The sequence below is a fragment of the Castor canadensis genome, chromosome 2 (assembly GCF_047511655.1).
Source record: "Castor canadensis chromosome 2, mCasCan1.hap1v2, whole genome shotgun sequence".
Taxonomy (NCBI): domain Eukaryota; kingdom Metazoa; phylum Chordata; class Mammalia; order Rodentia; family Castoridae; genus Castor; species Castor canadensis.
The window spans coordinates 49486020-49503181 of record NC_133387.1 but is presented as its reverse complement, the minus strand read 5'-3'; the positions used below and the strand labels follow the sequence as shown (position 1 = coordinate 49503181).

Below are 17162 nucleotides of genomic sequence, written 5' to 3'. Positions count from 1 at the left end.
CATTAAGATTTTTTTATGTATGTTAAGTTACATCTTTCACCTGTTCTTACTATTTAACAATTTAAGTCAGTCTCTTTTTTTAAAATTTTTTGTGATTAGATTTTTTTGTGAGAATTCACTAATCTTTCTTAGTAATGAAATACAATGATTTAAGTACATTAGTTTTAATTTTTTACCTATTACAAATAATGCAGCAAGCATCATACCTGCATTTCGGTTAGATATATTGCCAGGACTACAACTGCTGAGATACAGCATATGTGTGGAGTTTCAGTAGTCAATTTTTCAAAAAGGTTGTGTAAATTACCCTCTTGCTAGCACTGAGTAAGTGTTCCATTTGCCAGCATTTGGTGGTCATTTTTGAACTTTTAAAAATGGTTTTGCTTCTTTGTTACAGTGTTTTGTAACTGCTTTCCCTGATGACTGATGGACTCAAGTGCTCATTTATTCATGCGTTTATTGTCAATGGATATTCCCAGCTATCCATCCTAGCCATTAGACCCTTATTTTCCTTTTGTGCTATTGATCTGCTCATGTCAGCATTATACTGTCTTATTGCCATAACTTTGTATGTCTTTACCTGTTTTAGTATATGCTCTATGGCATTGTTCTTCAAGATTTTGTTGACTGTTCTTAGCCCTTTAAATTGCCACGTGAATGTTAGAATCTGCTTATTAGTTTCTACAAATAAAAAAGTTTGCTCTAATTTTGATTAGAATTTCAGTTGTTCTAGGAGATTATTTTGATGAAGATTTTAATCTGTGAACATGGCATATGCTTTTATATATTTAACTCTAGCTTATTTTAACCTGATAATGTCGTGTTTTTGTTAGACTTATTCGCAGATATTTGTTTTTTAAAATATTTAAATTTTCTTAATTTTCAAATTCTTTGTTCTGCTATGTAGAAATTAACCACATTTTTAAAATTTTACTTTTTATTTTTACTTTTTAATCTTTAAAAGTTGTTATCAATTTTTAATTCTTAAGTTCTTAGTGTTAGCTATAGATTTTTACCATTTTCTACTCATACAGTCTTTTTACTGCTAGTTGTAATTCTTTTTCTTTCTCTTTCTTTTCCTGTTATTTTTTTCTTGCCTTGCTACATTGTCTGTAGAATCAGCACATCTCACTGCTCATGCTATTGATACTTTTGTTTATTTATTGCACTAACTTATTTGATTAACACTTAACTTGTGCCTTTTAAATATCTGACTCTGTTTTATTTAATAGTGAGTTGAATTCAAAGCTGCAAGACACTTTAGAACAAATTGAGGTAAGAAGGGTTTTACTGTAAGTTAAATGGCTTTTTCTTCCCAGTGGCTTTTGAATAGCACAGGTGCAACATTGCATTTTGGCGTTTATGTTATTATCAATGTTCCTACATTACTATGTTTAATCTCTTCATTTGGAATGTCCATAAATTGCCAAGCTAGGGTTAATCTACTTGTAAATTCAATATGCTTTTGGAATTATGAAACCTCAAAACAGTACTTGAAAGTATCACTATTTCCAGAAAAAAAAGTCTCCAAACTATTAGTTGTAGGTATATTCTCATGTAAATTATATTATAGCCAAAATACTTTACATATACTAATTATATTTTATTTACTACTTTTCTTATTTAGTTTAGTGAGTTAATTTACTTTTGAGTGATTATTGGCTTACTGTGAAAAACCCTGTTAAAATTTTAAACTTCCTAATCATATCATACAATTCCTTAAAAATGTAGAAACTGAAAAAAAAAAAAAAAGATAGTCCTTGTGAGCATGAAGCCTTGCTTGTATTCCTAATTCATTTCTTCCCTTGGGAGTCTTTGCAAAGCAGACTTTTCATTTTAATATAAACAAGAATTATTTGATTATTTTCCTAGTGTTTTATATTATTGCTTTCCTGATAAGGTTCTTAGAATGCTTAAAGTTGGACTTTCAAGTGACCTTTTGTGAAAGTAGTCTTTGATCATAAGTGCAAGTATTTGCTAATTGTAAGAATGAATTTATTTGATAATCACAAAAGCATCTGCTTAGAATCCTGTAAGTAAACTGTCCTCTGAAAATTTTTAATGAAGGCTTTCTACTGAGAGCTTAGTATTTCTTCACTCTTAATATAAAATATTATTGTATATTTTGTTGAGTCATTATTTAAAAAATGAAATCATTGAAATGGAAACCCACAAACAAAGAAGTGCATTTACATATAAAAGCATAAACCTTGAGGTATATACTTTTAAAGTCAGTGTTTTTTGAAAATTACTTGTCTTTGATTACAGAAAGGTTGTTTTATTACTTTCTAATAGTCCCACAAATTTGGTTCATATGTAATTGTAATGTTTTAGCAGAGGCTTGAGGTTATATAAAGTTGAGAAAGAATAAAAAATAAGATTGAAACTCTTATATTTACTTTTTTCCCTTGAAACATATGGTGAGTTTCAAGGTATAGAAATTGATGCTAGTAATATCACAGTAAACTTGATTATGGTGGCTAATAAATTATAACTATAACTGTACTTGTATTTAATTTAAATTTGTTTTTAACTACTAAATCCAGTATGCTAGTAAATAGGTATTAATTATAAATGACAGATTAGTCTTAATATTTTCTTTTCATTGCCTTGAAAATAATTCTCTAACCACCTCTTATTTCCTCTTTTAATTTCAAAGGAACAATTGGATGTAGCTCTTTCTAAAATCTGCAAGAATTTTGACATTAATCATTATACCAAGGTTCAACAAGCTTATCGACTTCTTGGAAAAACACAGGTTAGTTTTAAAAGGATGGTCCCTTTTTTTCTTAATCAGAAATCTATTGACTTTCATGCTAATATTGCTAAAGAGTGTCCTTAAGGTTTCATTTAATGAAGTACATTTTTAATGCTAAATTAACAGTGCTAACATAGTTTTCACATAGACTCAGAATGTGTACAGTGTGATTAAAACATACAGAAGTTTGGGACTGTGAAGTGCTTGTCAGGTTAATATTTTTTATTTTATATAGGTTTTAGGAGAAGTATATTACATTTGTGAGGTGGAAACAGGAGAATCACTGTTTCAAGGCCAGCCTCTGCTACACAATTAGACCCTGTCTCAAAAACAAGAAAATAAATAAAGCCTGCCCAAAACCAAAAACCAAAACAAACAAAAACAACAACAACAAAAAAACCATCCCAAACCCCTCAACCCCAATAAAGTATAGTGCAGGTGATGTATACTCTTTTACCTTCGTGCTTGGTCCTGGAATGTGGCTCCTTAATATGGTGCTTCATTGTTTCATTGTTTCCTAAGTAGGCCAGCATGACTCCCTATAAAAGAGATCCATTGCATTTATCAGACTTTTCAGAGGATCCTGTTAGCCCCCAAAAGTCATAACTTCTCTGGTAATACATGCCAGAGTACTGGTTGGAAGTACTGGTTTACATAGGATAGTCAGGAAAGGCTTCTCTGAGTAGTCAACCATGGAGGAGTGTCCTGAACAATGTACAAGAATGAATGTCTGATGGCAGTGGGAATCCAGAGGTGTGATTATTGATTGTACATGCCATGTTTTATAAATAAAGAGCAACTCAGTATTTACATTTTAGACTTGAGTGGTTTGATGTCATGGTTATATGAAGGGTTATTTGCAAATTATCTGCACTACAGTTAATTCTAGGAATAATACTGATCTTTGTGCTATAGTAATAATTTGTGAAGATTGTTTCCAGTCTGTTGAAATTTATTTAAGAATATGAACTTAATGTTCATATGAACTGTATGTTTTGCTTTCCACAGACTGCAATGGATCAACTTCATATGCACTTTACTCAAGCCATTCACAATACTGTCTTTCAAGTTGTCCTTGGTTATGTGGAACTATGTGCAGGAAACACGGATACAAAATTCCAAAAGCTGCAATACAAAGATCTCTGTACAGTATGTAGTAGCTTAATTATTGTTCATATGTCTCCCTCTTAGGTTTTAAATTGATACTCCCTTTTTCTCTGTACCTACCACTTGAAGATGCTACTAAAAGAAGAACAAACATGCTTGCCCAAAGCTTTTTCTTTTCTCCTGTAATATTCTTCATAGAAAAACTGAAGATTCAGTCATACAAATGTAAGGCTGCTGATACTGTAGTACATTTGCTTCTAAATTGACTTTCTGCCTTCTAGCTTTTAGTTTTCTTTCTCTGGCTGTGAATTCTCCTTGCAGTTGAATCTTGGATGCTTCTAAGGAATTATCTTTGTCCAGTCTTTCTGTGTATATACATGTGATCTGTCAGTATCTATAGCCAGTTTTTCCTTTTCACTCTTAAAAATAAACAAATTTTTTAGGTAATACAACACAATAAGTAAGAAGTCCAAGTGAGTAGATTTGAGTTCTTTTTGAAGTAGGTCTTATTGATGGGGTGATACAGAGTATAAGAAAGAGAATGAGGAACAAGTAGGAAATGGTAGTGACATTTGCACATTTGCTTTTATAGGAATGGTTGGGAAGCAGCAAGACTACAGTAGAAATCATGCATTCTGTTTGATATCTTTTTTTTCTTTTATTATTCCTATGGGCATACAATGCTTGGGTCATTTCTCCCCCCTGGCCCCACCCACTGCGCCCCCTCCCTCTCCCCACCACCCCCTCAATACCCAGCAGAAACTATTTTGCCCTTATTTCTAATTTTGTTGTAGAGAGAGTATAAGCAATAATAGGAAGGAACAAGGGTTTTTGCTAGTTGAGATAAGGATAGCTATACAGGGCATTGACTCACATTAATTTCCTGTGCGTCGGTGTTACCTTCTAGGGTAATTCTTTTTGATCTCACCTTTTCTCTAGTTTGTGGTCCCCTTCTCCTATTGGCCTCAGTTGCTTTTAAGGTATCTGCTTTAGTTTCTCTGCATTAAGGGCAACAACTGCTAGCTAATTTTGTAGGTGTCTTACCTATCCTCACCCCTCCCTTGTGTGCTCTCGCTTTTATCATGTGCTCAAAGTCCAAGCCCCTTGTTGTGTTTGCCCTTGATCTAATGTCCACATATGAGGGAGAACATACGATTTTTGGTCTTTTGGGCCAGCTAACCTCACTCAGAATGATGTTCTCCAATTCCATCCATTTACCAGCGAGTGATACATTTCGTTCTTCTTCATGGCTGCATAAAATTCCATTGTGTATAGATACCACATTTTCTTAATCCATTCGTCAGTGGTGGGGCATCTTGGCTGTTTCCATAACTTGGCTATTGTGAATAGTGCCGCAATAAACATGGGTGTGCAGGTGCCTCTGGAGTAACCTATGTCACAGTCTTTTGGGTATATCTCCAAGAGTGGTATTGCTGGATCAAATGGTAGATCGATGTCCAGCTTTTTAAGTAGCCTCCAAATTTTTTTCCAGAGTGGTTGTATTAGTTTACATTCCCACCAACAGTGTAAGAGGGTTCCTTTTTGCCCGCATCCTCGCCGACACCTGTTGTTGGTGGTGTTGCTAATGATGGCTATTCTAACAGGGGTGAGGTGGAATCTTAGTGTGGTTTTAATTTGCATTTCCTTTATTGCTAGAGATGGTGAGCATTTTTTCATGTGTTTTCTGGCCATTTGAATTTCTTCTTTTGAGAAAGTTCTTTTTAGTTCACTTGCCCATTTCTTTATTGGTTCATTAGTTTTGGGAGAATTTAGTATTTTAAGTTCCCTATATATTCTGGTTATCAGTCCTTTGTCTGATGTGTAGCTGGCAAATATTTTCTCCCACTCTGTGGGTGTTCTCTTCAGTTTAGAGACCATTTCTTTTGATGAACAGAAGCTTTTTAGCGTTATGAAGTCCCATTTATCTATGCTATCTCTTAGTTGCTGTGCTGCTGGGGTTCCATTGAGAAAGTTCTTACCTATACCTACTAACTCCAGAGTATTTCCTACTCTTTATGTATCAACTTTAGAGTTTCTGGTCTGATATTAAGATCCTTGATCCATTTTGAGTTAATCTTGGTATAGGGTGATATACATGGATCTACTTTCAGTTTATTGCAGACTGCTAACCAGTTTTCCCAGCAGTTTTTGTTGAAGAGGCTGCTGTTTCTCCATCGTATATTTTTAGCTCTTTTGTCAAAGACAAGTTGGTTATAGTTGTGTGGCTTCATATCTGGGTCCTCTATTCTGTTCCACTGGTCTTCATGTCTGTTTTTGTGCCAGTACCATGCTGTTTTTATTGTTATTGCTTTGTAACATAGTTTGAAGTCAGGTATTGTGATACCTCCTGCATTGTTCTTTTGACTGAGTATTGCCTTGGCTATTCATGGCCTCTTGTGTTTCCATATAAATTTCACGGTAGATTTTTCAATCTCTTTAATGAATGTCATTAGAATTTTGATGGGAATTGCATTAAACATGTAGATTACTTTTGGGAGTATTGACATTTTTACTATGTTGGTTCTACCAATCCATGAGCATGGGAGATCTCTCCACTTTCTATAGTCTTCCTCAGTCTCTTTCTTCAGAAGTGTATAGTTTTCCTTGTAGAGGTCTTTCACATCTTTTGTTAGGTTTACACCTAGGTATTTGATTTTTTTTTGAGTTTATTCTAAATGGAATTGTTTTCATATATTCTTTTTCAGTTTGCTCATTGTTAGTGTATAGAAATGCTAATGATTTTTCTATGTTGATTTTATATCCTGCTACCTTGCTATACCTATTGATGATGTCTAGAAGCTTCTGAGTAGAGTTTTTTGGGTCTTTAAGGTATAGGATCATGTCGTCTGCAAATAGGGATATTTTGACAGTTTCTTTACCTATTTGTATTCCTTTTATTCCTTCTTCTTGCCTAATTGCTCTGGCTAGGAATTCCAGGACTATGTTGAATAGGAGTGGAGATAGTGGGCATCCTTGTCTGGTTCCTGATTTTAGAGGGAATGGTTTCAGTTTTTCTCCATTAAGTATAATGTTGGCTGTAGGTTTTTCATATATAGCTTTTATAATGTTGAGGTACTTTCCTTCTATTCCTGGTTTTCTTAGAGCTTTTATCATGAAATGATGTTGGATCTTATCAAAGGCTTTTTCCTGCATCTATTGAGATGATCAAGTGGTTTTTGTCTTTGCTTCTGTTAATGTGGTTTATTACATTTATTGATTTTCGTATGTTGAAGCACCCCTGCATTCCTGGGATGAAGCCTACTTGGTCATGGTGAATAATCTTTTTGATGTATTGTTGAATTCGGTTTGCCATTATTTTGTTGAGGATTTTTGCGTCAATATTCATTAAGGAGATTGGCCTATAGTTCTCCTTTTTGGAGGTGTCTTTGCCTGGTTTTGGGATAAGTGTAGTATTGTCTTCATAAAATGTGTTAGGCTGTTTTCCTTCCCTTTGTATTTCGTGGAACAGTTTAAGCAGGGTTGGTATCAGTTCTTCTTTAAAGGTCTGATAGAATTCAGCAGAGAATCCATCAGGTCCTGGACTTTTCTTTTTGGGGAGACTCTTGATTGCTGCTTCAATTTCATTTTGTGTTATAGGTCTATTCAAGTGATTAATTTCCTCTTGGTTCAGTTTTGGATGATCATATGTATCTAGAAGTCTGTCCATTTCTTTAAGATTTTCAAATTTATTTGAATATAGGTTCTCAAAGTAGTCTCTGATGGTTTCCTGGACTTCCATGGAGTTTGTTGTTATCTCCCCTTTTGTGTTCCTGATTCTACTAATTTTGGTTTTTTCTCTCTTCATTTTAGTCAGGTTTGCCAGGGGTCTGTCGATCTTGTTTATTTTTTCAAAGAATCAACTTTTTGTTTCATTAATTCTTTGTATGGTTTTTTTGGTTTCTATTTCATTGATTTCAGCTCTTATTTTTATTATTTCTCTCCTTCTATTTGTTTTGGGATTTGCTTGTTCTTGTTTTTCTAGGAGTTTGAGATGTATCATTAGGTCATTGATTTGGGATCTTTCAGTCTTTTTAATATATGCACTCATGGCTATAAACTTTCCTCTCAGGACTGCCTTAGCTGTGTCCCATAGGTTCCGGTAGGTTGTGTTTTCATTTTCATTGACTTCCAGGAACTTTTTAATTTCCTCTTTTATTTCATCGATGATCCATTCTTCATTAAGTAATAAGTTATTTAGTTTCCAGCTGTTTGCATGGTTTTTGTCTTTACTTTTGTTGTTGAGTTCTACTTTTACTGCATTGTGATCAGATAGTATGCACGGTATACTTTCTATTTTCTTATATTTGCTGAGACTTGCTTTGTGCCCTAGGATATGATCTATTTTGGAGAAGGTTCCATGGGCTGCTGAGAAGAATGTATATTGTGTAGAAGTTGGATGAAATGTTCTGTAGACATCAAGTAGGTCCATTTGATCTATTGTATATTTTAGATCTTGGATTTCTTTATTGATTTTTTGTTTGGATGACCTAACTATTGATGATAATGGGGTGTTAAAGTCTCCCACAACCATTGTGTTGGCGTTAATATATGCTTTTAGGTCTTTCAGGGTATGTTTGATGAAATTGGGTGCGTTGACATTGGGTGCAAACAGGTTGATGATTATTATTTCCTTTTGGTCTATTTCCCCTTTTATTAGTATGTAATGTCCTTCTTTATCTCGTTTGATCAATGTACGTTTGAAGTCTACTTTGTCAGAGATAAGTATTGCTACTCCTGCCTGTTTTCGGGGGCCATTGGCTTGGTAAATCTTCTTCCAGTCTTTCATCCTAAGCCTATGCTTATTTCTGTCAGTGAGATGGATCTCCTGTAAGCAACAAATTGTTGGATCTTCCTTTTTAACCATTTCGTCAAATGGTGCCTTTTTATGGGTGAATTAAGTCCATTAACATTAAGCGTTAGTACTGATAGGTATGTGGTGATTCCTGTCATTTAGTTGTCTTAGTTGTTTGCAGGTTCAATTGTGTGCACCTAAGTTGAGGTTACTCTCTACTGTCTTGCTTTTTCTTTTCCTGTGGTTTGGTGCTGCCTGTCTTTTCATGGTTAAGTTGGGTTTCACTTTTCTGTGTGCAGAATCCCTTGCAGAATCTTTTGTAGTGGTGGCTTTGTGGTCACATATTGTTTTAGTTTCTGCTTATCATGGAAGACTTTCATTGCTCCATCTTTTGAATGATAGTTTTGCTGGGTAGAGTATCCTGGGGTTGAAGTTATTTTCATTCAGTGTCCGGAAGATCTCACCCCACGCTCTTCTTGCTTTTAATGTTTCTGTTGAGAAGTCTGCTGTGATTTTGATGGGTTTACCTTTGTATGTTACTTGTTTTTTCTCTCTTACAGCCTTCAATATTCTTTCCTTAGTTTCTGAACTTGTTGTTTTAATAATGATATGTCGTGGGGTAGTTCTATTTTGATCTGGTCTGTTTGGTGTCCTGGAGGCCTCTTGCATCTGTATGGGAATATCTTTCTCTAGATTTGGGAAATTTTCCGTTATTATTTTGTTGAATATTTTACGCATTCCCTTCGCTTGCACCTCTTCTCCTTCTTTGATGCCCATGATTCTCAAGTTTGGTCTTTTGATGGAGTCGGTGAGTTCTTGCATTTTCTTTTCACAGGTCTTGAGTTGTTTAATTAATAGTTCTTCGGTTTTTCTTTAATTACCATTTCTTTTCAATTTCTGAGATTCTGTCTTCTGTTTGTTCTATTCTGCTGGATTGGTCTTCTGTTTTGTTGTGCAGTTCTGTTTCATTCTTTTTTCTGAGGTTTTCCATATCCTGGCTGTTTTCCTCTTTAATGTCGTCTATTTTTGTCCTGAGTTCATTTATCCGTTTATTCATCGTGTTCTCTCTTTCACTTTGGTGTTTATACAGTGCTTCTATGCTTTCCTTTATTTCTTCTTTTGCTGTTTCAAATTGTCTATTTTTGTTGTCTTGGAATTTCTTGAGTGTCTCCTGTACATTTTGGTTGACCCTGTCCAGTATCATCTCTATAAAATTCTCATTGAGTACTTGTAGTATGTTTTCTTTTAAATTATTCTTGTGGGCTTCATTGGGTCCTTTGGCATAGTTTATCTTCATTTTGTTGGAGTCTGGATCTGAGTTTCTGTTTTGTTCATTCCCCTCTGGTTCCTGTACTAATTTTTTGCTGTGGGGAAACTGGTTTTCCTGTTTTTTCTGTCTTCCCGTCATTGTCTTTGGTGTTGTTACTGTCCTTGTACTGTGTGTAATTAAGTATTTTCTAGCTTGTAATAATAACAATGGTAATATTATGAATGGAAGGGTGAGCTGAGATGGAAAACAAGAAGTTAAAGAAATGGAGAAAACAAATACACAGACAAGAGGGAGAAAACAGAACAAGGTTTCAGACAAGAAAGTTTCAAAGATATAAACATGGAGCGTTAATGTACTAATTGACAGTAAGCTGAACAGATATTAGACAGAGGATTGAAAATCAAAAATTAAAAAATGAAGCTAAGAATAAAAATAAAAAAGAAGTAAATGAAAGAAATATCTATATGTAAAAATGAATTAAAATAAAATGGAAAATAGAAAATTAAAAAAAAAAAAACCAAAAAACCTCCAAGTTCAAATGCAGTGAAGTTTCAGTCTTAATAATTTGGGTGTCTGTCTCAGTCTCCAGTCCTGGAGATGGTGCCTCAGTTATTGTTCTGTAGTTGTCTCATCAAAGGGGGTGCATAAAGTAGAACAAAAACTACACACACACACACACACACACACACACACACACAGAAAGCCCTACCAAGTGTCCCAAGTTCAAATGCAATACAGTTGCAGTAAGTTTTTCAGCATGCAGGTATAATTCAGTTGTTCTCTCATCAAGGGTAGGGAGAAAATGAAAAAAAAATGTATGGAGACAGTTCTGTGAATGGTATCTCCGGCTGTGGCTTGCCTGCCCACTGCTGTCAGCCTGCTGTTGCTGGCGGTGTTATTTATGCTGATCTCTGGGGTGAGCTTAGCACTCACCTGGCCCTGCAGGCTTTGATTACTCGGAGTTCTCCTGTGTGGGAGCCTCTGCTACAAGCTTTCCTCTTTCCAAGCACACTGGGAAAGGTGACACTGCACCCATGTTGTCAGGCCTGCATGTTTATTTACAGTTCATGTGGGAGGTGGGTTTTCCCCCCTCTCCTGTGGAGTTTTCCTCCCACTGCCACTTTCACAAGCTTTCCTGCTCCTGATTACTGGGTAGTGCTGCTGCTCCTGCCAGCTGCCATGTTTGTTTACAGCTCACGTGGGAAGTGGGTCTTCCCTCCTCTCCTGTGGAGTTTTCCTCCCTCCGCCACTCTCACAAGCTTTCCCGCTCCTGGTTGCTGGGTGCGCACCCTGCCCCCGCTTTCGCTGGAGCCTCTCTGGCCTGCAGGGCTTGTTTATTTACAGTCCCGGGAAAGATTCCCTTCCCCCAATCTTCTGCGCTCAGTGCATCCCACACTTTATCCCTGCGTGTCTTAATTGTTCTTATTGCTTATTAGTCAGTTTCTCTTTTTTCCCCCGGTGGAGGTCAGTCTGTCCAGGGGGCTATGCTGCTCTGGCCCAGGCTTGTCTGTGGGAGTACCGCAGTACTGCGAAGCTCACCTGGTCCGTGTCTTCCCAAGCCGTCTGGGGGTGGGCAACTGGCAGTCCGGGGACCCTCCTGGTTTCTCCGTTTAACATGAAATGGAGATTCTCTGCACCGGCTGGAGGTGTGGAGGGGTGAAAGTTATGCCTCTTCTCAGTGATTATGCCCGCAAAGTGTGTCTCCTGCATCTCTCCAAGATTTCACTATAGGAGGCTAACTTTCTGCTTCCTCCCTCTAGCCACCATCTTAGAATACTCCTCTTTTTTTTTTTTTTTTTTGAGGCATCTTGCTATATAGCCTAGGCTGGTCTTGAACTTGTGATCCTCTTGCCTTAGCTTCCTGAATGTGGGGAATACAGGTGTGTAGCATCACACCCAGCCTTTTTGATACCTGTTAAACATTCAAATGGACTTGTTGAAACAGTTGGATAAAAGAACATGGGGAGACCAGGGCTGAAGATACAGATTTGGGATCATTAGTACCTACTTGTAAGTGATAGCCATAAGTCTGGGTAAGAAAATTGGGGAAAGAGGTATAGATTAAAAAGACATTAAGGCTGTGGGCTTTGTGACATTTAGGGTTGAGGTAGGGGGAGAAGAGACTAGTAGAATTTGAGAAAGAGCAGCTGGCTAGGAAGAAGGAAAAATAAGAGATGGTGGTGTCATAGCAATGTGAATAAGGAATGTTTCAACATTGAAACCTGTTGAAGTTAAATAATGGAGGGGATGAACCAAACTGGGGTTTTATATATATATATATGGAAATGTTACAACAAAACCTCCTGTATAACTATCATATGCCAATAAAAATGTTTCTGAAAAAGAATTATTCAGTAATCACATGCCATGCCCTAATCCATAGGGAAAATAAAGTACAACATATGACAAAAGAATACAGGGTAGAAGCAAGATCATTACTGATTTCAGATGATACTTTCATGTTCTAATTAAGACCTGAATTAAGTAAAACTATTAGTAGTAAGCAACTTGAGTGAATGATATGATAATAAGATCTTTGTTTAAAATTGGCATGTGTGTGACATGGATTCTTATGCATATGAAAATGAAAATAGTAAAAAAAAAAAAAAAAAGGGTGGAGTTGTACATGGTGGAACACACTGTAATTCCAGCTATTTGAGAGGCAGGAGGATTGTAGTCTGAGGCTAGCTTGGGCGAATGCCCAAGACACTATCTAAAAAGCAAACCAAATAAGGGGTGAGGGGAGGCATGGCTCAAATGGTAGAACACTTGCCTGTCAAGCACATGGCCCTGAGTTCAGTCCCCAATACCACCCGAAAGGAAGGAAGGAAGGGAGGGAGGAAGGGAGGAAGAAAGAAAAGAGTGGAGTGTAAATCTATGTCAGATACTGCTGAGAATCTGAGTATGGTGATTATAGAGTTGACCACTTGGTTTGGCAATGTGGAGATCATTGTTTACTGTGGTCTCTTTCATTTGAAGAGATGCCCTCTCTCTCTCTCACTTGAAACACCCTTGAATCTTTTCAAATGACAGCTCAGGAAAGTGTAACAATTTTCAGAAGTAGCTACCTGTTCACTTTTGTAATTATGTCCAGTAATTAGTGTGTGGGTAAGCTAATCTTCATTCTTCGACAAGTTTGTGAAAAGTACAGGTTATATATGAGTTCTATTGGGAACTAGAGAAATTTTCTTACTTGAGCTGCAACAAATATTCTGGAAGGGTATGATTATTATATGATGTATTAAAGATTAAGTTAATAATGACAGTTCTTAACATGTCCGAGTGCCTTTTAAAAATAATTTGATATATTAGGACTGTTTCATGAATTTTGTGATCATTAACTTTAAGTATGAAATAGTTGCATAATTACACTTAAAACTATCCAGTTTTAAATAATTGCCATCATTTGATAAATTTTAATAATTTTGAAATGTTATTTTAATCATGTATGTTTTAGGTTGATAGTATCCATTTAGAAATTAAATAATCAAATGATCATCTTTAATTTATTCAGTTAGTGCTGCTATAACTAATAGGTGATTTAAGTGGAAAAGCAATTTATTTCAAGTTAGAGATTTTTCTGTTAAAGCAGAAAATAATTCTTAGTAGTTAAAACAGATTTATGTTCTCCCATTTTCTGTTTACACTGGTTAAATCTGGCATGTGTGTTTGCATGTATTGATAGTGTGTTTTGTGCTTTTAAAAGTCAAAGTCATTAGCACTTACACTTCTTGAGAAAATCTGTGCATGTAAATAATATAAAGTTGAAAGTTTTAGTTAGCATTTGTATTTTTATGAGTAAATATTTGTGCTCAAGATGTTATCATACTATGTTTCTTCTGAATTTCGCTTAAACTGATTATCAAATAACCTATTGAATTAACTATATGTATTTAAATTATCAGTTACTAAATAACTTATGCTTCTGGATTTCATCTAAGTAAATGCTTATTAAAATTATCTCTCAAAACATCATTACAAAATTGTCCATATATGTGTGATAGTAAGTAAAGAATGTATAATTAAATTATGGAAACAAATGATTTATTAATATACTAGAGCTTAATTATAGACAACTCACATGCACAATAGCAGGCACATATATTAGTATTCATCCAAAATAGTAGTGGTGTTTTGATTTATAGTTAATTGTGCTAAAACATTAGTTGAAGTAGTTTTAGTTGAAGTGATATGAATAGTAGCAAATGTCAGCAATGGCTTCATTGAGGAATTTCTTTTGAAGAAAAGAGTTAATATAATAAAGTGGAAACACTGATGTGTATGCTAATAGGTGGCCCATTTTCTTTGGCACTATTCTTGATGAAAATTGAAGTAGTCCTGCAATTATCTAAGCTTCCTAGAAGTCATCCTGGGGTTCCTAGTCAGTGCTGCTATAGGCAGACAGGGATGCACATCTTTTTGAAACCTAAATGTTATTTTATTATATTGAGTCATATTTCACATGTTTACAGTCATGTAAAATTAGGAAAAAAATATTTCTTTCCTGTCCAGTTTATGGATTATGATTAATTTGATAAAAGATGTGAACATTTTAGTGAGTTTTATGAAGATGGTGGTTAGCACAAGAAAGTAAAAATAGAGGGAAGACTTTGAAGTTGAATAAATAAGCTGTTGAAAGGATATTAGGAAAATACATTTCATAGTGGGAACAGATATCAAGGCTCTGGAATGGTGTAACTCAGCAAGGGAGATAATTCATAATGGAGCCTTGTATTAGAATGTAAGGCTCTTAATTGTTGAGTATGTAGCAGTAAGGAATCATGTTAGCCCCTATTAAAAGTAAGTGGTAATAATTATTGAGGACACACATGTGTGGGAACAAATGTGGCAATGGAGCATAAGGAAAGCAAGAGGCAGCCTCATCTTTAGCCTCATGGAGGGTGTTGACTGGCATATTTTGGAAATGAGGAGAGTAAGCCTAGGCATTTTGTCAGTTTATTTTCATTGTATTATGGCAATATTTTGAAGTCCTTATCATAAATAGTATTTAAAATATCATTAAAATTAAGATACTTGAATGATAAGAGTAAGGGGAATGGAGTTTTCCTGAGCAGGGAACAATTGTGCTTCCTTTAAATGGAGAAAGATTGGAAATGAGAAGAGGTAATCATCTACTTGCTTTATTCATACTATTATTTTTAGCTGCTTTCAGATGTCAGCCTATAAAAATCCTTTTATTGTAAAAAGAAATCTGGGGTAAAATCAGTATTCTGTTTTTATTAACTCTGGTAAACACAGTCGGAGTTCTTAAGGCCATCAGAATCCTGTCCTATTATGAAATCTCTGTCTTGTTTCCTTTCACCATTGCTCTGAGTTTAAAAGTTTATTTGGTTTTGAGCTTTTAAAAATAATTTTGTAGCTGGGCATTGTGGTACATGCCCGTAATCCCAGCATTTAGGAATCTGTAGCAGGAGGACCATAAGTTCAAGGCCAGCCTGGTCTACATAGTGAGATACTGTCTCAAAATAAATGCAATTGAATACACTTTTTTTCAATACTAAACCATGTTTCTAAACTGATTTAAAAGCACAATTTTTTATTTCCATAGTCTTCCAGTCTGGTTTTTCTTGAATGTATTGGTGTACTACTTTTAGACTAGACATTTAAGTTCTTTTAAGACAAATGCGTACATTATTTTAAAGACCAAATAAATGACTAGTACTTAGCAGTAAAGTTTTCAAAGGAGAATTTAACTTCATTTCTGCAAAGGGACAATATGAAGAGTCAAAGTGGTAATTTTGTTTACTGAAAAAAATTAAGCTTTGTTTGTGATTGTATTTACATCTTAATGCACCCTATGTATTTATACTACTTTGTGGAAAGATTTATAAACACCACCTGGACATTCTTTATTGACCTTGAAGGGGAACCTCTGGTGTGTTATTTGCAAGCTTATGAAGTATTCATCATATTTTCATAATAACACATCTTTGGTGGGCTGATGCATTTCCCTTGAGAACTTATTTCAAGATGTTAATTAGGATGTTATCGATTAATATGATGAAAATAGAATTGGCTAAGCTGGCTAAAGTTTTCTTGACCATTTTTAACTGCTAATTTCCAAATAATCTTAATGAGCTTTGAGTTGTGTTTTTGAAATGAACTTGTAATGCAATTATATTTTGGGAAAAATAGAGCAATCATTTTAGGAAAAAAGTGGGGTTTTTTTGGATGGTACTGGGGTTTGAACTCAGAGCTTTCATGCTTGTGAGGTAGGCCCTGTACAGCTTGAGCTACATCTCCAGCCCTTTTGTTCTGGCTGTTTTGGAGATAAGGTCTTGCTTTTTGCCCTGGACATCCTGGACCACTATCCTAGTTTATGTTTCTGGAAGTAGCTGAGATGACAGGTCTGTACCACTATGCCTTTCTTTTTCCATTGAGATGGGGGTCTCAGGAAGTTTTTGTCTGTGTTGTCCTGAATCGATAATCCTCTGAATCTCAGCCTCTTGTGTAGTTTGGGATGACAGGCACATACCACCTACCCAGCTATTTGTTGAGATGAGGTCTTGCAGACTTTTTGCCCAGACTGACAGTAAATTGTGATCTTCCCCATCTCATAGTTCCAAGTAGCTAGAATGACAAGTGTGAGCTATCTGCTCAAAAACTTTTTGAAGTAATTTAATGTGTTCTCACAGTATCTGGCATGATAGAGGTGCTTAATAAATGTTTCTTGAGTAACTTGGATTGCCAACTTTGTCTCCAGTTGGGGTGATGTTGACACAATTGATATCTAATTGGGTTACCTGGGAGGAAAAGAAAGCCAACAGTCAGCATCTTTTCTTGGCTCTGTACCTTCATAGAGTCCCTTTATGTGTACATCATAGAAAGACAAACTAAAAACTGATCTAAGGTCCCATCATTTCAGGCTTTTAATTCTTGATAATTGGGTTATAACAATTCACTATCAGTGTTTTGGGGGTCAATAAATATTTTTGGAAAGACCTCTGTTGAAGTTTTAGTATGTTTTGGTATTCATATAAACCCTAAAGACAAATCTCTTTTTTGTGTGGAAAACATGTTTCTGTTCCTAGATTCTCAGGGCTGTTGTGAAGGTTTAGCATGTTTTCCTTCATCAGATGCTGTGAGAGTACACTGACTTTATTTACTATAGATGATAACTGCCCAGTAGTTCAGAGCTACACTTAGTGTTCATAGCACCAATTTTGCTTTTGAGTTCTTTGTAGAACTAACTGCTTCTTTTCTATTCTTCTTTT

At 35.4% G+C, this 17162-nt stretch overlaps 1 protein-coding gene across 2 annotated transcripts in view; it reads left to right on the top strand.

Annotated features, from left to right (window-relative positions):
• Positions 1–17162, top strand: part of Vps50 (VPS50 subunit of EARP/GARPII complex) — a 120543-nt gene that overhangs the window by 42274 nt on the left and 61107 nt on the right. For both annotated transcript variants that reach the window (XM_074064736.1, XM_074064734.1), the window contains exons 10-12: positions 1233–1275; positions 2660–2758; positions 3767–3907. In XM_074064736.1, coding sequence (XP_073920837.1) covers positions 1233–1275; positions 2660–2758; positions 3767–3907 — 283 coding nt within the window. The remainder of the gene's footprint in view (positions 1–1232; positions 1276–2659; positions 2759–3766; positions 3908–17162) is intronic.